Genomic DNA, 15060 nt, shown 5'->3' with positions numbered 1-15060 from the left:
ATACGTGGGCCATAGGTACTGAAAGTTTCTGGATTCTGATCAATAAGATGACTTACTTTTTCTAAGTGGCTAGTCCCAGGAATTTTCAGTATGCCCTAAGTATCTATCCTAGATACTAAAATGACATTTCGTGTCTGAATCTGGCATTTATTTAAGTACAGAATTGGATAAAAATTGGTACAATAGAAAGATTGGATAGCAGATTGACCAATCGAACTGTCATTTAAGTATATTAGATTTACATAAGGGCAGGGGTGCGAAGCTCCTGACTTCGGCCAAACTCGGCTCCGCTCGGCTCAGCATTGCTCCGAGCAATTATTAGGGTTGGCACCACTTGACTTCCTTTTGCGTGCACGACCACAGATAAGATAATCACTTGAATTTTGACAACCCTAATTGGCCGAAAGGGATAGTGCCATGTATTAGAAAGGGACAGCATGATACGACCCTGAACCGCTGTCAAACTTCGGTTTTGTAGGAAGCTTCCTTTCTGTACGGTAGTACTATTATTTATTCTGTGATAAGGGTTTATTACATCTACACTCTCTCCGGACACTTAGGCCTGAGTTACACTTGTAAGTTTTACTTACGTAAGTAGGGACAAAGCTATTTGTTAGAATGAGATAACGATATTCATCTCTCATTCTGTAGTATAGCCGTGTCCCTACTTACGTAAGTAAAACTTACAAGTGTAACTCAGGCCTTATAGTAGGGAGGTTGACCGGTCTTCTTGCAAAAGTGGTTGGCAACCGTACCGTACCTCTAGATGTAATAAGCGCTATATTTAAGAGCGACAAGGGCATAACATACGTAACATAAGTCTGTGGCCTGTAATACGACCAAAAAAATTAACTGTAGTCTGTATTCATACTGTCCAACATTAGTTCAGCAACTTTTAAAAATAACTTGTGGTTTGATTTTTAATACATTTAAATTTTTTCTAAGACGCAATGTATTGCGTAATTTGTTATGTTTAAGGCGTGACAAGCAACTAAGTCAATCACAATGATATGGCATCATCCATTGAAGATGGCAACCATCCAGAGAAAAATATTTATTTTGTATGAAAAATAGGGACTCTAAACACTTCAAAATTTTTAAAAGTTGTTGAACAATAGTATCATCGTTTGAGGAGTACAATCGATGTTTTAATTATTTGCTCGTGTTACAGGCCACACCCGGTATACCTTTCTCTCTGCAAGTGTCTTACGTAAAAGGGTCAAACAGATCACTGTGTTACGTTGTTACACTGTGTTGTGTGTTACGTTAGGGGAGAAAAATGTACAGTTCGCGCGAACACGCTAGTTTTCTCTCCTGTGGGCAATAGTTAACAGCTTGTGGGCATGTAAGTAATGATTTTATCATAGTTCTGTAAATAAAAGGAGGACCTTTTTACGTGGATAAGGGTTCAATAAGAAAATTAATCTTTATAGCCCTTAACTTTGTGTATGTCCACAGGAAAGAACGTAACACAGTGATCTTTTTGACCCAAAAGTAAATGTAATATAACCCCTGAATAGTACAGTTCCCTGCATCTGTGTATGTTTTTTGTACATGTCCGTCCCTACTAGCGCTTCCAAAACTATAGCTGGTGAGAAGAAACGCCGGAACAAACTCACCAGTGTACCGATTTTTGAAATTCGACCACTCAAATTTCGTGTATTTCGTTAAATAATATCTCCACTGCTAGGCATTTAAATTATACTAATAGAATTGAAATCGAGTGGTCAATACCAATAGATTCCAAATTTCGATAGTCCGTATTTCAAAAATTAGCATTTTACCCATTTTCGAGTGACAAAATCGAGCGATCGAATTTCAAAAATCGGCCCCCTGTTTGACTATCTTAACCTGAACTAACCTAAGGACCCTAAGGTCCATGCAGCCAATTCAAGAATCAAGAATCAAGCATTTTATTCGTGGTAAACTAAAAGCTAAGATTACATACAAAAGTAAAAGTAATAAAAACTACAGATATTAATAAAATTGGTAAGCGTTAAAGTTTACTACGAAAATGGGCTCGCCTCAGCATAAGGAGCATTCCACGGGCTGTCCCGTACAAACGCATTGTATTTCCTGTGTTGCGACTTTTTTTTCGGCATTTAAAGTAGCCAATTATTTTTCTGCGCATAATTTTGACCATTTGTCATAGAAAAGGAAACTCTTGTACTTGCAAATCTTCAGAAAATCGCGTTTGTACGGGTCAAATGGTAGACAATTTCATGGAATGCTCCATAATTCCGACTGCAATAAACTTAACCTACCTACTCGTATCTATAGGATAAAGAAAATCCTGAAAAGCAAACGGTTTCAGTTTTATGACTAATGATACTATGACAAACAATACGGGAAACAAAGGGACCCCGTGTATACTAGAGGTACACCAAGAAAAGTCTGCAGCGATTTTGATAGCCCACGCAGTGCAAGTGTCATTTTAAACGTCAACTTCTATGCAATTATAAAGTATAAATACTAGAGATGCACCGAATATTCGGTTACTATCCGGTATCCGGCCTATCCGGCCATTATTTTACTATCCGGCCGGATACCGGATAGTAACCTACTATCCGGCCGGATACCGGATAGTAAATTGCTTGATTTCGGAGTAAACAAATTGGATTTAAGAAACAGACACCGTCATAATCGTACTTGTTTAGTATTTTAGAACAATATACCTAATCATTCCACTGACTTGCACGCGCACTCATTTCGAACCTAGAAATGAGTCCGCGCGAACATTCGCTAGGAAACAGGTTAAACCTGCAGAATGCGCACCTGAAAAATCAAAATGTAGGTATAGTTCCGCTGGCCGAATATTCGGCGGCCGGATACCGGATATTCGGCCGATGGAGAGGCCGAATATCCGGTATCCGGCCAAACTACTATCCGTTGCATCTCTAATAAATACTTCTGGCCGAAGGGTGTGATATTTCGGCGGTTCCGTGGGAACCTACCGAATCCTACACCAGAGCAAGTGACGCAACAGAAAACTGCGTCACGAAAATATTTTTTTAGTATTTAAGATTTTTATTATTGTATATATATGTTAATTTGTAAGGTATGTATCTATGGGCCTCAGTAGCCTGAAAATAAATGCTTTGATTTGATTTGATAAACAAATAAATAACACTTGCACTGCGTGGGCTATCAAAAACGCTGCAGACTTTTCTTGGTCCATCTTTCTGTTCGGCGGAGCCAGAAAGCGGCCACTTTGTTTAGCGCAGCGGGCCGAAAGCGGCAAGCGGGACCGCCCCCCCCCCCCTAGCTACGCCACTGTTTAAGCCTAATAACTTTTACATTAAAATTAATTAATGTATAGTTTATATTTCCGTAGAGAAGAACGTGACAAAGAAACTCAATGACATATTTAATAAGTAAGCTTAAACTTGGTTCTTAATTACTTAAAAAACATTTTACCTTTTTATTTATTTTTAGACTGATTGAAAAATTACAAAAATCAACTTAAATGACGTGACCCATAAAATGACGAGCTAACTTAATTATAAAACTAAAAACTAATACTAATTAAAACTAAAATACATCTAATAAATTTAACCCCTTAGTATGGTGCCGAGGATGCTGACAGCATTTACTCGCTGTATTGCGGTAAAAGCTGTTAGGTCTTCGATCACCAAAAAAAAGTTGTTACATTAAAAAAAGAGGTTAGGGATAAGTTCGGCTTTGTACTTCTTACTAATTGTATGTTATTTTTAATGTCTTTTTGTACAATAAAGAGTTTACTACTACCTACTACTACTACTACTACTACTACTACTACTACTACTACTACTACTACTACTACATCATCTATCGGGTCTCCCGATACTTTCGCTGCTAAGAGCGACAGAGATATAACATATAGCTTTCTCTGTCCCTCTCAGCAGAAAGCGTCTAGCGACCGGATAAATGTATTAACCCCTTAATAACTATGGGGCAGTAAACCACTTAACATATTTCCATAGTCTATTCCAAAATGTAATAAAAAAGTTAGTCTATGTGGTGAAGAACGTCATAAAAAAATTGGTTGGGGAAACTCTCGTAGGAGCATGGCACACTTGGTCCCATTCGCACGTCGGTCCGACGTGCGAGCGCGATTTCGCTATAATACGCGCATATACCGTTGTCTCGCTCAAACATCGGGGCGACGTGCGATTCCCGTACCGATATCCCATATGTATACGTAGGTACTTCGCTTGTTAGAAGAGACAAAAGAGCTTGTAGACGGTCTTACCGGATAGACGGTCTTCACCACATTGACCTAAAACAAAAACCAATGGCACTCGGTCGTTCGACCAATGACATAATTCCATAGATACCAATATGCGTCAAAATGGTCCAAAAACCAACAGGGTTCATTAGATAGCTATTTTTACGAACTTCATTTCGTTCTATGGACACCAAAGCGGAATTCCATTGCAGAACTGAGATATTGGTATTTTAGTCAAAACGTCGTCACTCTTATTACTAAGGCAATAGAGTCCACAGCCGGGCGAATGCAGCAACGGTACGCGAATTTCTACTCTGCAGCAATTAATTTACTTGGACCCTATTGCCTAAGTCAGCGGTTCTCAAACTTTTTTGGTGACGGAACCCTTTCGGCAAGCGAAATATTTGACGGAACCCCAAATTAAAAATTTTCGTTCATCGCTGTGGACCAGATATACCAATAGAAGAGCTGGTTTTTTTCTTATTATTACAAGTATATTTTCGCGGAACCCCAACAGAGGCTTTGCGGAACTCTAGGGTTCCGCGGAACACACTTTGAGAATGGTTGGCCTAAGTCATAAGGGTGAGGACATTTTGACTCAAATGCCAATATCTCAGTTCTGCAATGGAATTCCGCTTGGTGCCCATAGAACGAAATGAAGGACATAGAAAGACCTATATAATGACCTAACTCACATTTCTGTTGGTTTTTGTACAAAGTTGCCCATGGTCCTTTATTGGCCGAATGACTGTCACGTGACTGACTTTTTTTGTTAATATTCTTTGAAGATCTTTATGAAATAGACTATAGTGAGAAGAACCGGTTAAAAACTCGATGAATTTTTATCATAACTTCATTAATTTTAACCGCTATAATTACGTTAAAATTAGCCTTAAAAAACAGTAAAAACAAAACTCAAAGTTAAAAAAACAAAACAAACACAAACAAACAGTAAGTATAGTAAAGAAAACTCAACGTTTTACGAGGTAGGTATGTGACCATATTTAAAAAGTACATATTAATTATACGAATACAAAAGTACCTAATTCTTTATACATAATAATGTCTAAATTTAAAAAAGCGAATAACTTTTAAGTACTCTAATGACATTATTCATAAACGCACTACAAGTCTCAATAGGTTATTTAACTACTAGTCAAATCAGTTTCATTTTTCGAACTGTCAAAACGTTTTTACTACTATGGAATTTATATGAAACACTAGCATGTGACGTCACAATCAAATTACCTACTCTTTATACTTTTATACGGGTTTAAAAATAGAAATTGTGTCTAAAAATAACTGCTGTCTACTTTTCTCTGGTGCTTTATTTCATGAATGGTGAAAAATAATTGCTTGTGTGTCTTTATCTATCATTTTGACATAAGAAAGAGGCTTGTAAAGTTTTATAAATAACGTACATATTTACTAAATACCTGTTACAAGTTGTTTTTTCTTACTTACTTATTAATTACTCGTGAATGCTCGCCTGGGTGGCGATCTTTTAGATGCTTATTGTAATGTTTTGCTATCATATCCTTAGTACAATATGGACATTTGGTCCAAATAACATAGTCATTTGAATCAATATTTACTATTTTGTGATCGTTAGTTAAATGGTTTTCACAAGCTGTAAAATTTCCACACCTAAATTTACAATAGTTGCAAATGTATGTGTCATTTATTTTTGCAATACACTTTTTAACTTTTCTCTCATCTTTAGCTTTATTCTCCTTTTTACCAGGAATTACCACTCTAGGTAAGTCATCTTTTTTTTTGGTGTTTAATTTTTCGGCAGATTTGTCAGACGCTTTTTCATCGTCTGTAACACTGTTATTCCCTTTTTCATTGTTGTTTTTCCTTGTTATACTCTCTACATGATCTCTAAAGATTTTTAGTATTATAGATTGTTGGTTTTCAGTATGATTATTAGTTGTAGTTTCTGTACTTGTAACATTACTCCCTGTTGTAGTCTGATTCTTGAGTCGACCTGTATCTTTGATAGTAGTATTTTCAGAATCAGTGCTTTTCCTTACTTCGTTATTGTCCTTTTTATTATTTGCAGCGTATTTTATTGCTGGGTTGCATGGTTCTTTGCTGTTGTTACTGTCGTTATTAGACGCTGTAATTGATTTTCTCTTCTGCGACTCCTCATTTTTACTGGTGGCAGTTTCATCACTATTATTTTTGACTGCATTAGGTTGCCTTGTTGCATGTTCTTCGTTGTTTTTGGTTGCAGTGTCTTTGTCATAGTTTTCTTTGTCTTCTGGGGTACTTAACTGGCCACAGATATTTTTCCTTGCTTCACGATCTTTTTCCTTGTTCTTACAGTTGTTGTGGCAGTCATTTTGGTTTGCTCTGATTTCAGATTCAGCACTGATACTTTTTCTTCTTTTTGAGTGCGCTTCGTGGTTCTTGTCGTTGTTTTCTGATACATTGGTGTTTCTATTTCGATTTTTAGTGGGTGCAACTCCACCACTAGTACTTTTTCGTTTTTTTGAAGACCTCTCATGGTTCCTATCATTATCATCATTATTATCCGATGTAGTCTTAGAATGCTGTGCACTTCGGCTTGTAATTGTTGCAGTTTTAGTGCAAATACTTTTCTTTCTCTTCGAGTGCTGGTCTTGGTTTTTGTTCTGATCGTCGATGTCATCGGATGTATTGTTAGTACCTGGGATTGTTGAGGGTGCGATTTCAGTGCTTTTCCGCTTTTTGAATTGTCTTTTATGGTTTGTGTCACTATCGTCCACAACAGCTGGAATTATTTTTTGTAGTTCTGGGTTTGTTTCATCACTAATGCTTTTGTTCTTTTTAGAGTGACTTTCTAGGTTGGCGTCATTATTATTTGATGGAGGATTTGAATTTATATTTTGTGGGTCAAGGTTCGAACTGGACGCGTTTTCAGCACTACTGCTTTTTCTTTTGTTGGCGCACCGTTCTTGATTATTGTTATCTTGGATATTAGTGGAAAAGTTCTTCGTATTCGTGTTTTTTTGTTTATTCGTATTAATAGTTTTTCTCTTTGAATAGTGATCTTCTTTGTTGTTGTCGTTGGCTAGAGAAGTTCTTATATTTTTGTTGCCATGAACTGGGGCGGTAGTAGTTACAGTTTCTTTGGTTGGTTTTACTCTAGGATCGCTTGAATTGTTATTGCCTTTACCATAGTTATCATGTAAAACCATGTTTAAATTCTTACCTGTGTCTGATTTATTATCATTAGACTTAGATTTTTTACATTGTATAAGCGCCTCTACAGTTGATTCTTTTAACATGTGTCGTGGCAATTTCACCACAAGGCTAGTTTGGTTTTGGTTGACTGGCGTATTTATATTATTATGCTTCTTTTGATCGTTTATTTCAACATGTTTAGAACTTGTTGGCGCGTCAGCTATTATTACAACCCCTTGTTCTTTAACATTACAATCCTTCTGCTTTTTGTTAGTGCTATCGCTTTCATCATCAATGAGTTCAGGTTTAGAATGAGTTTGGCGCTTGTTAATCAAATCTGTTTTTATGTCGGGTTTCTGGTCGTTAATATCCGTATTCTCAGCGATTTGTTTACTAGAAATGTTTAGATTAGCGCCTGATGTTTCTCGCTTGACGTATCTTATTAAAATGTCAATGTATTTTTTTCTGAATGTAAGACAAAGTTGACAATTGTATGCACTATTGAGCAAGCTTTTTAGATAATTTATTGCATTATAATAAAATTGGCGGGGTGAATAAATAGTAACATTATGGCATTCATGACACTCATACTTTAAATCGGCCGTGGAATCCTCATAGTCACTTAAAATTATTAGGTCATGAATGGCATTATGAAGCTTTTGGGCATACACTTCCTGATTGTTTTCACTTAGCCGTTCTTGCACAAGTCTAAAGAAATTTATCTGAAATTTGAAAAATATAATCTCATCTATGGCCGGCTCTGATTCCTCATTATTTATATTTTTAATTTCTTGTGACTCATTCTTTATATTTTTAATTCCTTGTGACTCACTCTTTATATTTCGAATTTCTTGTGACTCATTCTTTATATTTTTAATCCCTTGTGACTGACTCTTTATATTTTGCATTTCTTGTGACTCATTCTTTGTATTTTTAGTTTCTTGTGACTCAGCAACTTCATTTTTATCTTGGTGATTTTCTATTTTTATTTCTAATTTAGGCAATATATTGTTAACGCTACTATCGGCACTTTTAATTTGTGTCGTTTTGCCGCTAGGGAAATTGATATTAAATTCTTCCTGTTGAACGGGAGAACCATCAGATGATGGTATCTTAACCTGTGCTATATATTCTCCATGAGGGCCAGTTATTACTTCGATATGGTATGTATTGTCAGTTTTTGTTTTAATATTATAGTCAGCACGTTTTTTTTTGTTATCATGCACTAACGCAGACCATCGTGCTAAATTTTGTCGTGCCATTATTAATCTGTCATCGTCTTTACTATCAGGCACATCTTTTGTTTGGTCATCATCCTCATCAATCCCTTTTGTGAAGCCATCGTCTACAGCTTTAGTTTTAATTTTGTTTTCATCTTCTGTTCTTGTTTGTACCATATTTTCCTCTATACTAGCTTCCTTTGCGCAATGCACCTTGTTTAAGATGTCTAAGAGGGTTTCTGTTTTGGGCAACGAAATGTTAGGATTAGTGATAATTTTCTTCACAATTGAAACTGTTACTGTGTTTTCTATTATTTGGTTGATATTGACTTCTCGGTTAGTATGTACTTCCGAATTGGATGTGTCAGTTCTCATTATAATATCATTGCTCTCTATATTATGTGATGTTGTTTCCATTGTGACAGAAGTCGTAGACACAAGCTCATAATCATTAGTTGATTTAGCTAGTGATTTAGAATTTTGTGTGGAATTAGTAGGAGCTTCATCAGTATCCGCATGTAACAAAGCCATTGCAGTCTCAATGTCTATGTTGTCACTTGGTTGTTGTAGAAAGGTTTCACTCTGCAAATTTTTTGTAACTGTCTTCGTTGTTGTTTGTATTACGCTAGGTTGTATCGTTGTCTCAACATTGTTTTCCATGCTCTCGTCTTGCTGATCCATAATCAGTGGAATCGGAGCCCCATTGCTTTTTATATCTATCCATGGTTGCTCTGTGTTTATTTGCGATTGATTAACATCATTGTCATCATTGCTGGATGTATCTTGTTGAGTGGAAGCTTCAATCAAATGAGTAGGTGTTCCATTGTTATTGACATTCATGGTCATAGGTTTTGATTGGCCTTCTGCGTTGGAAGAATCTTGTATTAGGCTGATTGCGTTCATATTATGAGCTGCTGTTGTTACATTAGTTTGTGTCGTGTCTTTTCTTTCATTAAATATTTGCTTATAAGTCTCTATACTTAACGGAGCTTGCATTATTTTCTGTATCATGTTCGTATTTGATTTCTGGGTAACATCCGTCGTTAAGTCAATTTGTTGTATCTCAATATTGTTATTTTGAGTTTTTTTAATATTTGATACTTTTGCTTTTATAGTTGGGGTTGGTTTTTGGGGAGCAGCGTTTTGAGTTCCGAAAGCCGCCCAGTTTGGTAAAGGATAGGATTGAGCAGGGCTGCAGCTGGGCAGGGTAGAGGTAGAGGCACCATTGTTCATTGGTTCATTACAGTTTGCTGCTAAACTAGCGTTAGAGTTCTTTGTTTTTTTTACGGGTTTAGCTCTTTGTTTCGGAGGGCCTCTTGGTTTCTTGTTCACAGGGACAGGTGGGCCCAGTATATCCCTAGTTGCATCCTTACATTCCTGTAATCTCAATGCAGCTAAATAGTCCGCCGTGCTAATCTGCTCACTATTATATCCAGGATATGGCTGTATAGAATCGTTTCTGTTATTGTTCTGCCTATTGCCATTCCAAGGAACCGTTTGAGAGTTTGTCAGTGGAACTGCTGATTGAAGGTACGATGGCGCTGTATTATTGGTACATGGCTTGCCCATAACACAGGAGTAGCAGGGTAACCTGGAACTGTCTGTCTGAGCCAGATGATTCAAAGAAGGATTCATTCTTTGATGTTGAAGAGTTAAAGGAGACATGTTAATAGGGTCTCCTGCCATGCCAATAGCGGGCTGAGAACTCATTAAAGTTTGGGAAGTCATTGACTGATGATGAGAAGTCATAGAAAAATTCATTCGATGTTCGTGGAAAGACAGATCTATTGAATTTGGTTGTGAATTTAAAGTATTCCTTGATTGATGTTGAGGGTTTGGTGAAGGAATCCTCAATTCATGTCCAGTATTCAAAGCTGGTACTCCCTGGCAAGTGACATGAGAATAGAGAATTGGATTCATTGATTGGTGCTGAGTGCTTGATGAACTCATTAACTCATATCCTGGATTCAATATCGGTGCACCTTGGTTAGTGGAATAGTTATTGAAAGTAGGATTAATTCCTTGATGATTTAAAGTAGGCATGCTCACTGCAACTCTGTCAGGCGACGGATTTAAAGGGGAATGTGACTTTACTCCCAATTTTCTGCACGGACATGTCAGCTTACAAGTTCTGTAAGGCCCTACTCCTTGATTCATCGTTGTTTGTCCATAGAATTCCATGCGCGATTCAGCGTGTTTGTAGGCTCTTATTTGCCCTTCTTGGTTCGCTGGAGCAGAACCATTCTGGACTTGATAACCATTAATTGTTATTGGCAAGTTGGCTGGTCTCTGGTCATTTGTGTGTCTGTAGGTCATGGCTCCTGCAGAATTTCCTGGATGGGGGACGATCACACTCGTCTTATTTGGTACGTTCGGTGAGGGTTGTGCGGTTGGCATCTGGTTTCCATCCATTTGATGGCCATTTTGGGCAAACACATTCATGTTTGGTTGGTTTCTAGGATCACTTTGGACATTAGCATTGGGTTGACTTCTAGGATCATTTTGTACATACACATTCGTATTAAATTGAGTTATAGTATCATTTTGGATATATCCATTCGTATTAGTTTGAGTTTTGGGATAATTTTGGGCATCCCTATTCATATTAGGTTGAGTTGACTCATTCATATGAGTTCTAGGATCATTTTGGGCTTGGGGTGCCATAAGAGTTTCGGTTTGGAAAAGCACTCCTGGTAAAGATGCATAAGGATTAGTTAGCGGTCTGCTTGGTGCGTCTAATAAATTTTTGAGATTCTGATTGCCAGATGTTAAACCATTTGAGGTACCCCTTTGCTGATTAGGAGGCATTGTATCTGTAGTCAGATGATGGTACAAAGCAGAATTTAACATCTCATTTGTACCAAAAGGCTTTCTAGAGAAGTCTTTGCAAGCGATTTTAGCGGTTGCTCGTTTTGGTGGCTTTTTCGAAACATCTGGAATGAATGGAATGTTTTTTAAGATCTCCACATTCCTCAGAAGGGGCAAGTAGTCGATTGGGACTTCTGGGTTTGTCAGTTCGCTAGTGCTGGTGTTGGTGCTGGTGTCCCGTGGCTGGCTTGTGGTACGTTGGTTGGCAGTTGGACTCTCGTCTATGTATAGACAATCGTTCTCACTGTCGTCGTCGTCTTCTGCCGTGACCATCGTGGCGCTTTCCTGGAAAAAGACAGTGGTTGGTGACTAAAGTTCGTTTATTTAGCATTAGAAAGAACTTGAAAGAAGGTAAGCGATCTTGACATGTCTTTTAATTGAAAAACGCTTTTTAAAAATCAGTAACTATTACTTATGAAAGCAGAAGAATATAAATGATCGTATTAGATACATAATTGTTACATATTTGCCGTAACTTATTTTTAAAATGTGTATTTCAATTAAAAGACACGTCAAGATTGGTTACCTTATTTCTAATGCTAAAAAAACGAACTATAGAGTTCGTCTAAGCTAATCCTACGCCTATACAGAGTGTTTTTTTACAAGCTTTTATTTAGTTGCACCTGACCGTTGTCTGTCTGTGTGTAATCAAATCTTGCAAGTTAAATTTGATCCACTTCCCGGTTTCCGATTGAGCTGAAATTTTGCATACATATGTAAGTCGGGTGACAATGCAATATTATGATGTCATCGAGCTGATCTGATGATGGAGATCGGAGGTGGTCATAACAACTCTGTGATAAAACAACGAAACCTAATTGTGTTTGGGGTTCTTACAATTGTCTCGATGAGTATAAGTTGCCTGTGGAAAAAAAAGTACAGTCGGCGATAAAAGCTTGTACCAAAAATGATTTTTTTGCCACAAACTTATTTTTTAATGATCTGCAAGAATTTTCGGCATGAACAACCTGTGAGGCAACGACAAAGTATGGGCTTGTGCACAAATCAGGTGAGGTTCGATAGGGGAGGGGGGTTCATGAAAAGGGGTATAAGTAGACCTCACGTGTATTTTTCTACAGTGAACGAAATTAAGAAAAATACCTCACGAGTACTATATATATACAATTTTAAGAGAAATAGTATTGTATTTATAATAACTGGTACTTCTTGTAAAACTCAAAAATGCGCGTTTTTGTATGATGATACAAATATTTGTTCCTGAGTCATGGTTGTTTTCTATGTATTTAAGTAATAAGTATTTATATATCATATCGTTGCCTGAGTACCCACAACACAAGCCTTCTTGAGCTTACCGTGGGCCTTAGTCAATTTGTGTATAAAATGTCCTATGATATTTATTTATTTATTTTCCAGAGATAAGACCCAGCTAGATCGATTTATCGCCCCCGAAAACCCCCATATAGCAAATTTCATCGAAATCGTTAGAGCCGTTTCCGAGATGCATAATATGTACCTATAAATAAACAAGATTTGCTTGTTTAAAGGTATTACAATATTTAGACTAGAGATGCAACGGATAGTTGTTTGGCCGGATACCGGATACCGGATATTCGGCCTGACCATCGGCCGAATATCCGGTATCCGGTGCCGAATATTCGGCCAGCGGAATTATACCTACATTTCGGTTTTCAGGTGCGCATTCCGCAGGTTTTACCTGTTTCCTAGTGAACGTTCGCGCGGACACATTTCTAGGTTCGAAATGAGTGCGCGGTGCGCGTGCAAGTCAGTGGAATGTTTAAATTGTTTTAAAATAATAATCCAGTACGATTATGACCGTGCTGTTTCTTAAATACAATTTGTTTACTCCAAAATCAAGCATTTTTACTATCCGGTATCCGGCCGGATAGTACGTCTTTATCCGGTATCCGGCCGGATAGTAAAATAATGGCCGGATAGACCGGATACCGGATAGTAACCGGATATCCGGTGCATCTCTAATTTAGACGTCAGAGGCTCTAGCATTCTACCATGCGCGATATTACAACCGGTTTCAAAATTCTGTAGCGATACAAATAGGGCTGCCAGATCGAAAGGCGCTATTATCGGGAAACAATACTAGTATCAATTTTTCGAGAAAAAAAATACATTCATATTAAAGCAATTGTATTAAAAACAACGATATTTTACATTATTGGCACTACGTCAGCTCGCTCGCTCGACGACAGTTCGGATCTTGAAATTATTGTTTTATAACGTGAAGCTGTTTTTCGGGACAGTTTACACTTTGTCGGGAATCGGGAACACATGCTAAAAATCGGGAGAATCCCGCCAAATCCCGACCATCTGGCAACCCTAGATACAAATTGGGGTCAGACTTGTTTAGTGGTGAGTCGTTAAATTATAATTTATTAGCTTCTTTGCAGTCTCAGTAGGTATAGGGGTAGGTCCTTTGTTCCCTTTTACAGCCAAAAAACCGGCCGAGTGCGAGTCGGACTCGCGTTTCAAGGGTTCCGTACGTTAAGTCAGGCGTGGCTCACTCCGCGATTTCGTCGCTTTGCTACAGGTAGCTAAACAAATATCCGTTCCACCCCAATTTTGGGGTTTGCCATAAGCCGCGCGTGGCGCTATCGCCACCTAGCGGCCATATCTGTGCTGATCGTGACAGACGCGTTTTGTTAGAGAGTGAGTCTTCTGTACCTAGTAGTATTATTTATTCTGTGGTTAAGTCCGACGCACGCTTGACTGCACATTTCTATAGTTCGTTTTTTTAGCATTAGAAATAAGGTAAACAATCTTGATGTATATTTTAATTGAAAACAGATTTTTAAAATAAGTTACGGCAAATATGTAACAATTATGAATCTAATACGATCATTTATATTATTCTGCTTTCATAAGTAATAGTTACTGATTTTTTAAAACCATTTTTCAATTAAAAGACGTGTCAAGATCTCTTACCTTCTTTCAAGTTCTTTCTAATGCTAAAAAACGAACTATAATAGGTTTTCCTGTCATCTATATGTAAAGAAATATTTTGTATATTTATTTTCAAAGGTAAGTTAAAGTTAAGGTAAAGTTTTGTATATTTATTTACCCAGTCGTTTCGGAGATCATTTACCCCTCAAAAATGGCCCCATGTTTAAAATTCAATTGTTTACGTTACATGTCCGTCTTTGTGTCACTAATTTACTTATACCTTGCTACCAAATTTCAAATTAATTGGTCCAGTGGTTTCCGAGAAAATAGGCTATGACAGACGGACAGACAGACGCACGAGTGATCCTATAAGGGTTCTGTTTTTTCCTTTTGAGGTACGGAACCCTCAAAAATTGTTGACATATTGTTTACAGATGTAGTGCATACCTAAATGTGTTCCATCGTTTTTTCTCGGAAACGTTTGTATCGCCAGCCAACCTCAGTACTTTTGTACCGCGACTGACTGAAACAGACACGTTCGTACGTTTACGCGAAAATACGATGGAAAATAATTTTACAGTATATATGGTCCTATTTTCTCGCACTAGTGCGTAAAATAGCACTTTTCGTGCTGCGTATGTCAAACGTTTAAAGGGCTGTACTGTATATGTACTGTAAAACGTTACGAGCCCCGATGCAAATTATTTCGTCTAGTTC

General features: G+C 37.5%; 1 protein-coding gene across 1 annotated transcript; it reads right to left on the bottom strand.

The window, feature by feature from the left end:
• Positions 1 to 4196: 4196 nt before the first annotated feature.
• On the bottom strand, positions 4197 to 9609 carry LOC134677338 (putative uncharacterized protein DDB_G0277255). Its single transcript, XM_063535773.1, has 3 exons — positions 8609 to 9609; positions 5904 to 7816; positions 4197 to 4258 (listed from the first exon to the last, which is right to left on the bottom strand). The coding sequence occupies exons 1-3, from the start codon at positions 9607 to 9609 to the stop codon at positions 4197 to 4199; spliced, it is 2976 nt and encodes a 991-aa protein (XP_063391843.1).
• Between the last annotated feature and the right edge of the window lie 5451 nt (positions 9610 to 15060).

This window comes from Cydia fagiglandana, chromosome 26 (genome assembly GCF_963556715.1).
Source record: "Cydia fagiglandana chromosome 26, ilCydFagi1.1, whole genome shotgun sequence".
In the NCBI taxonomy this organism is placed as follows: domain Eukaryota; kingdom Metazoa; phylum Arthropoda; class Insecta; order Lepidoptera; family Tortricidae; genus Cydia; species Cydia fagiglandana.
This window is presented reverse-complemented; position numbering and strand designations above follow the sequence as displayed.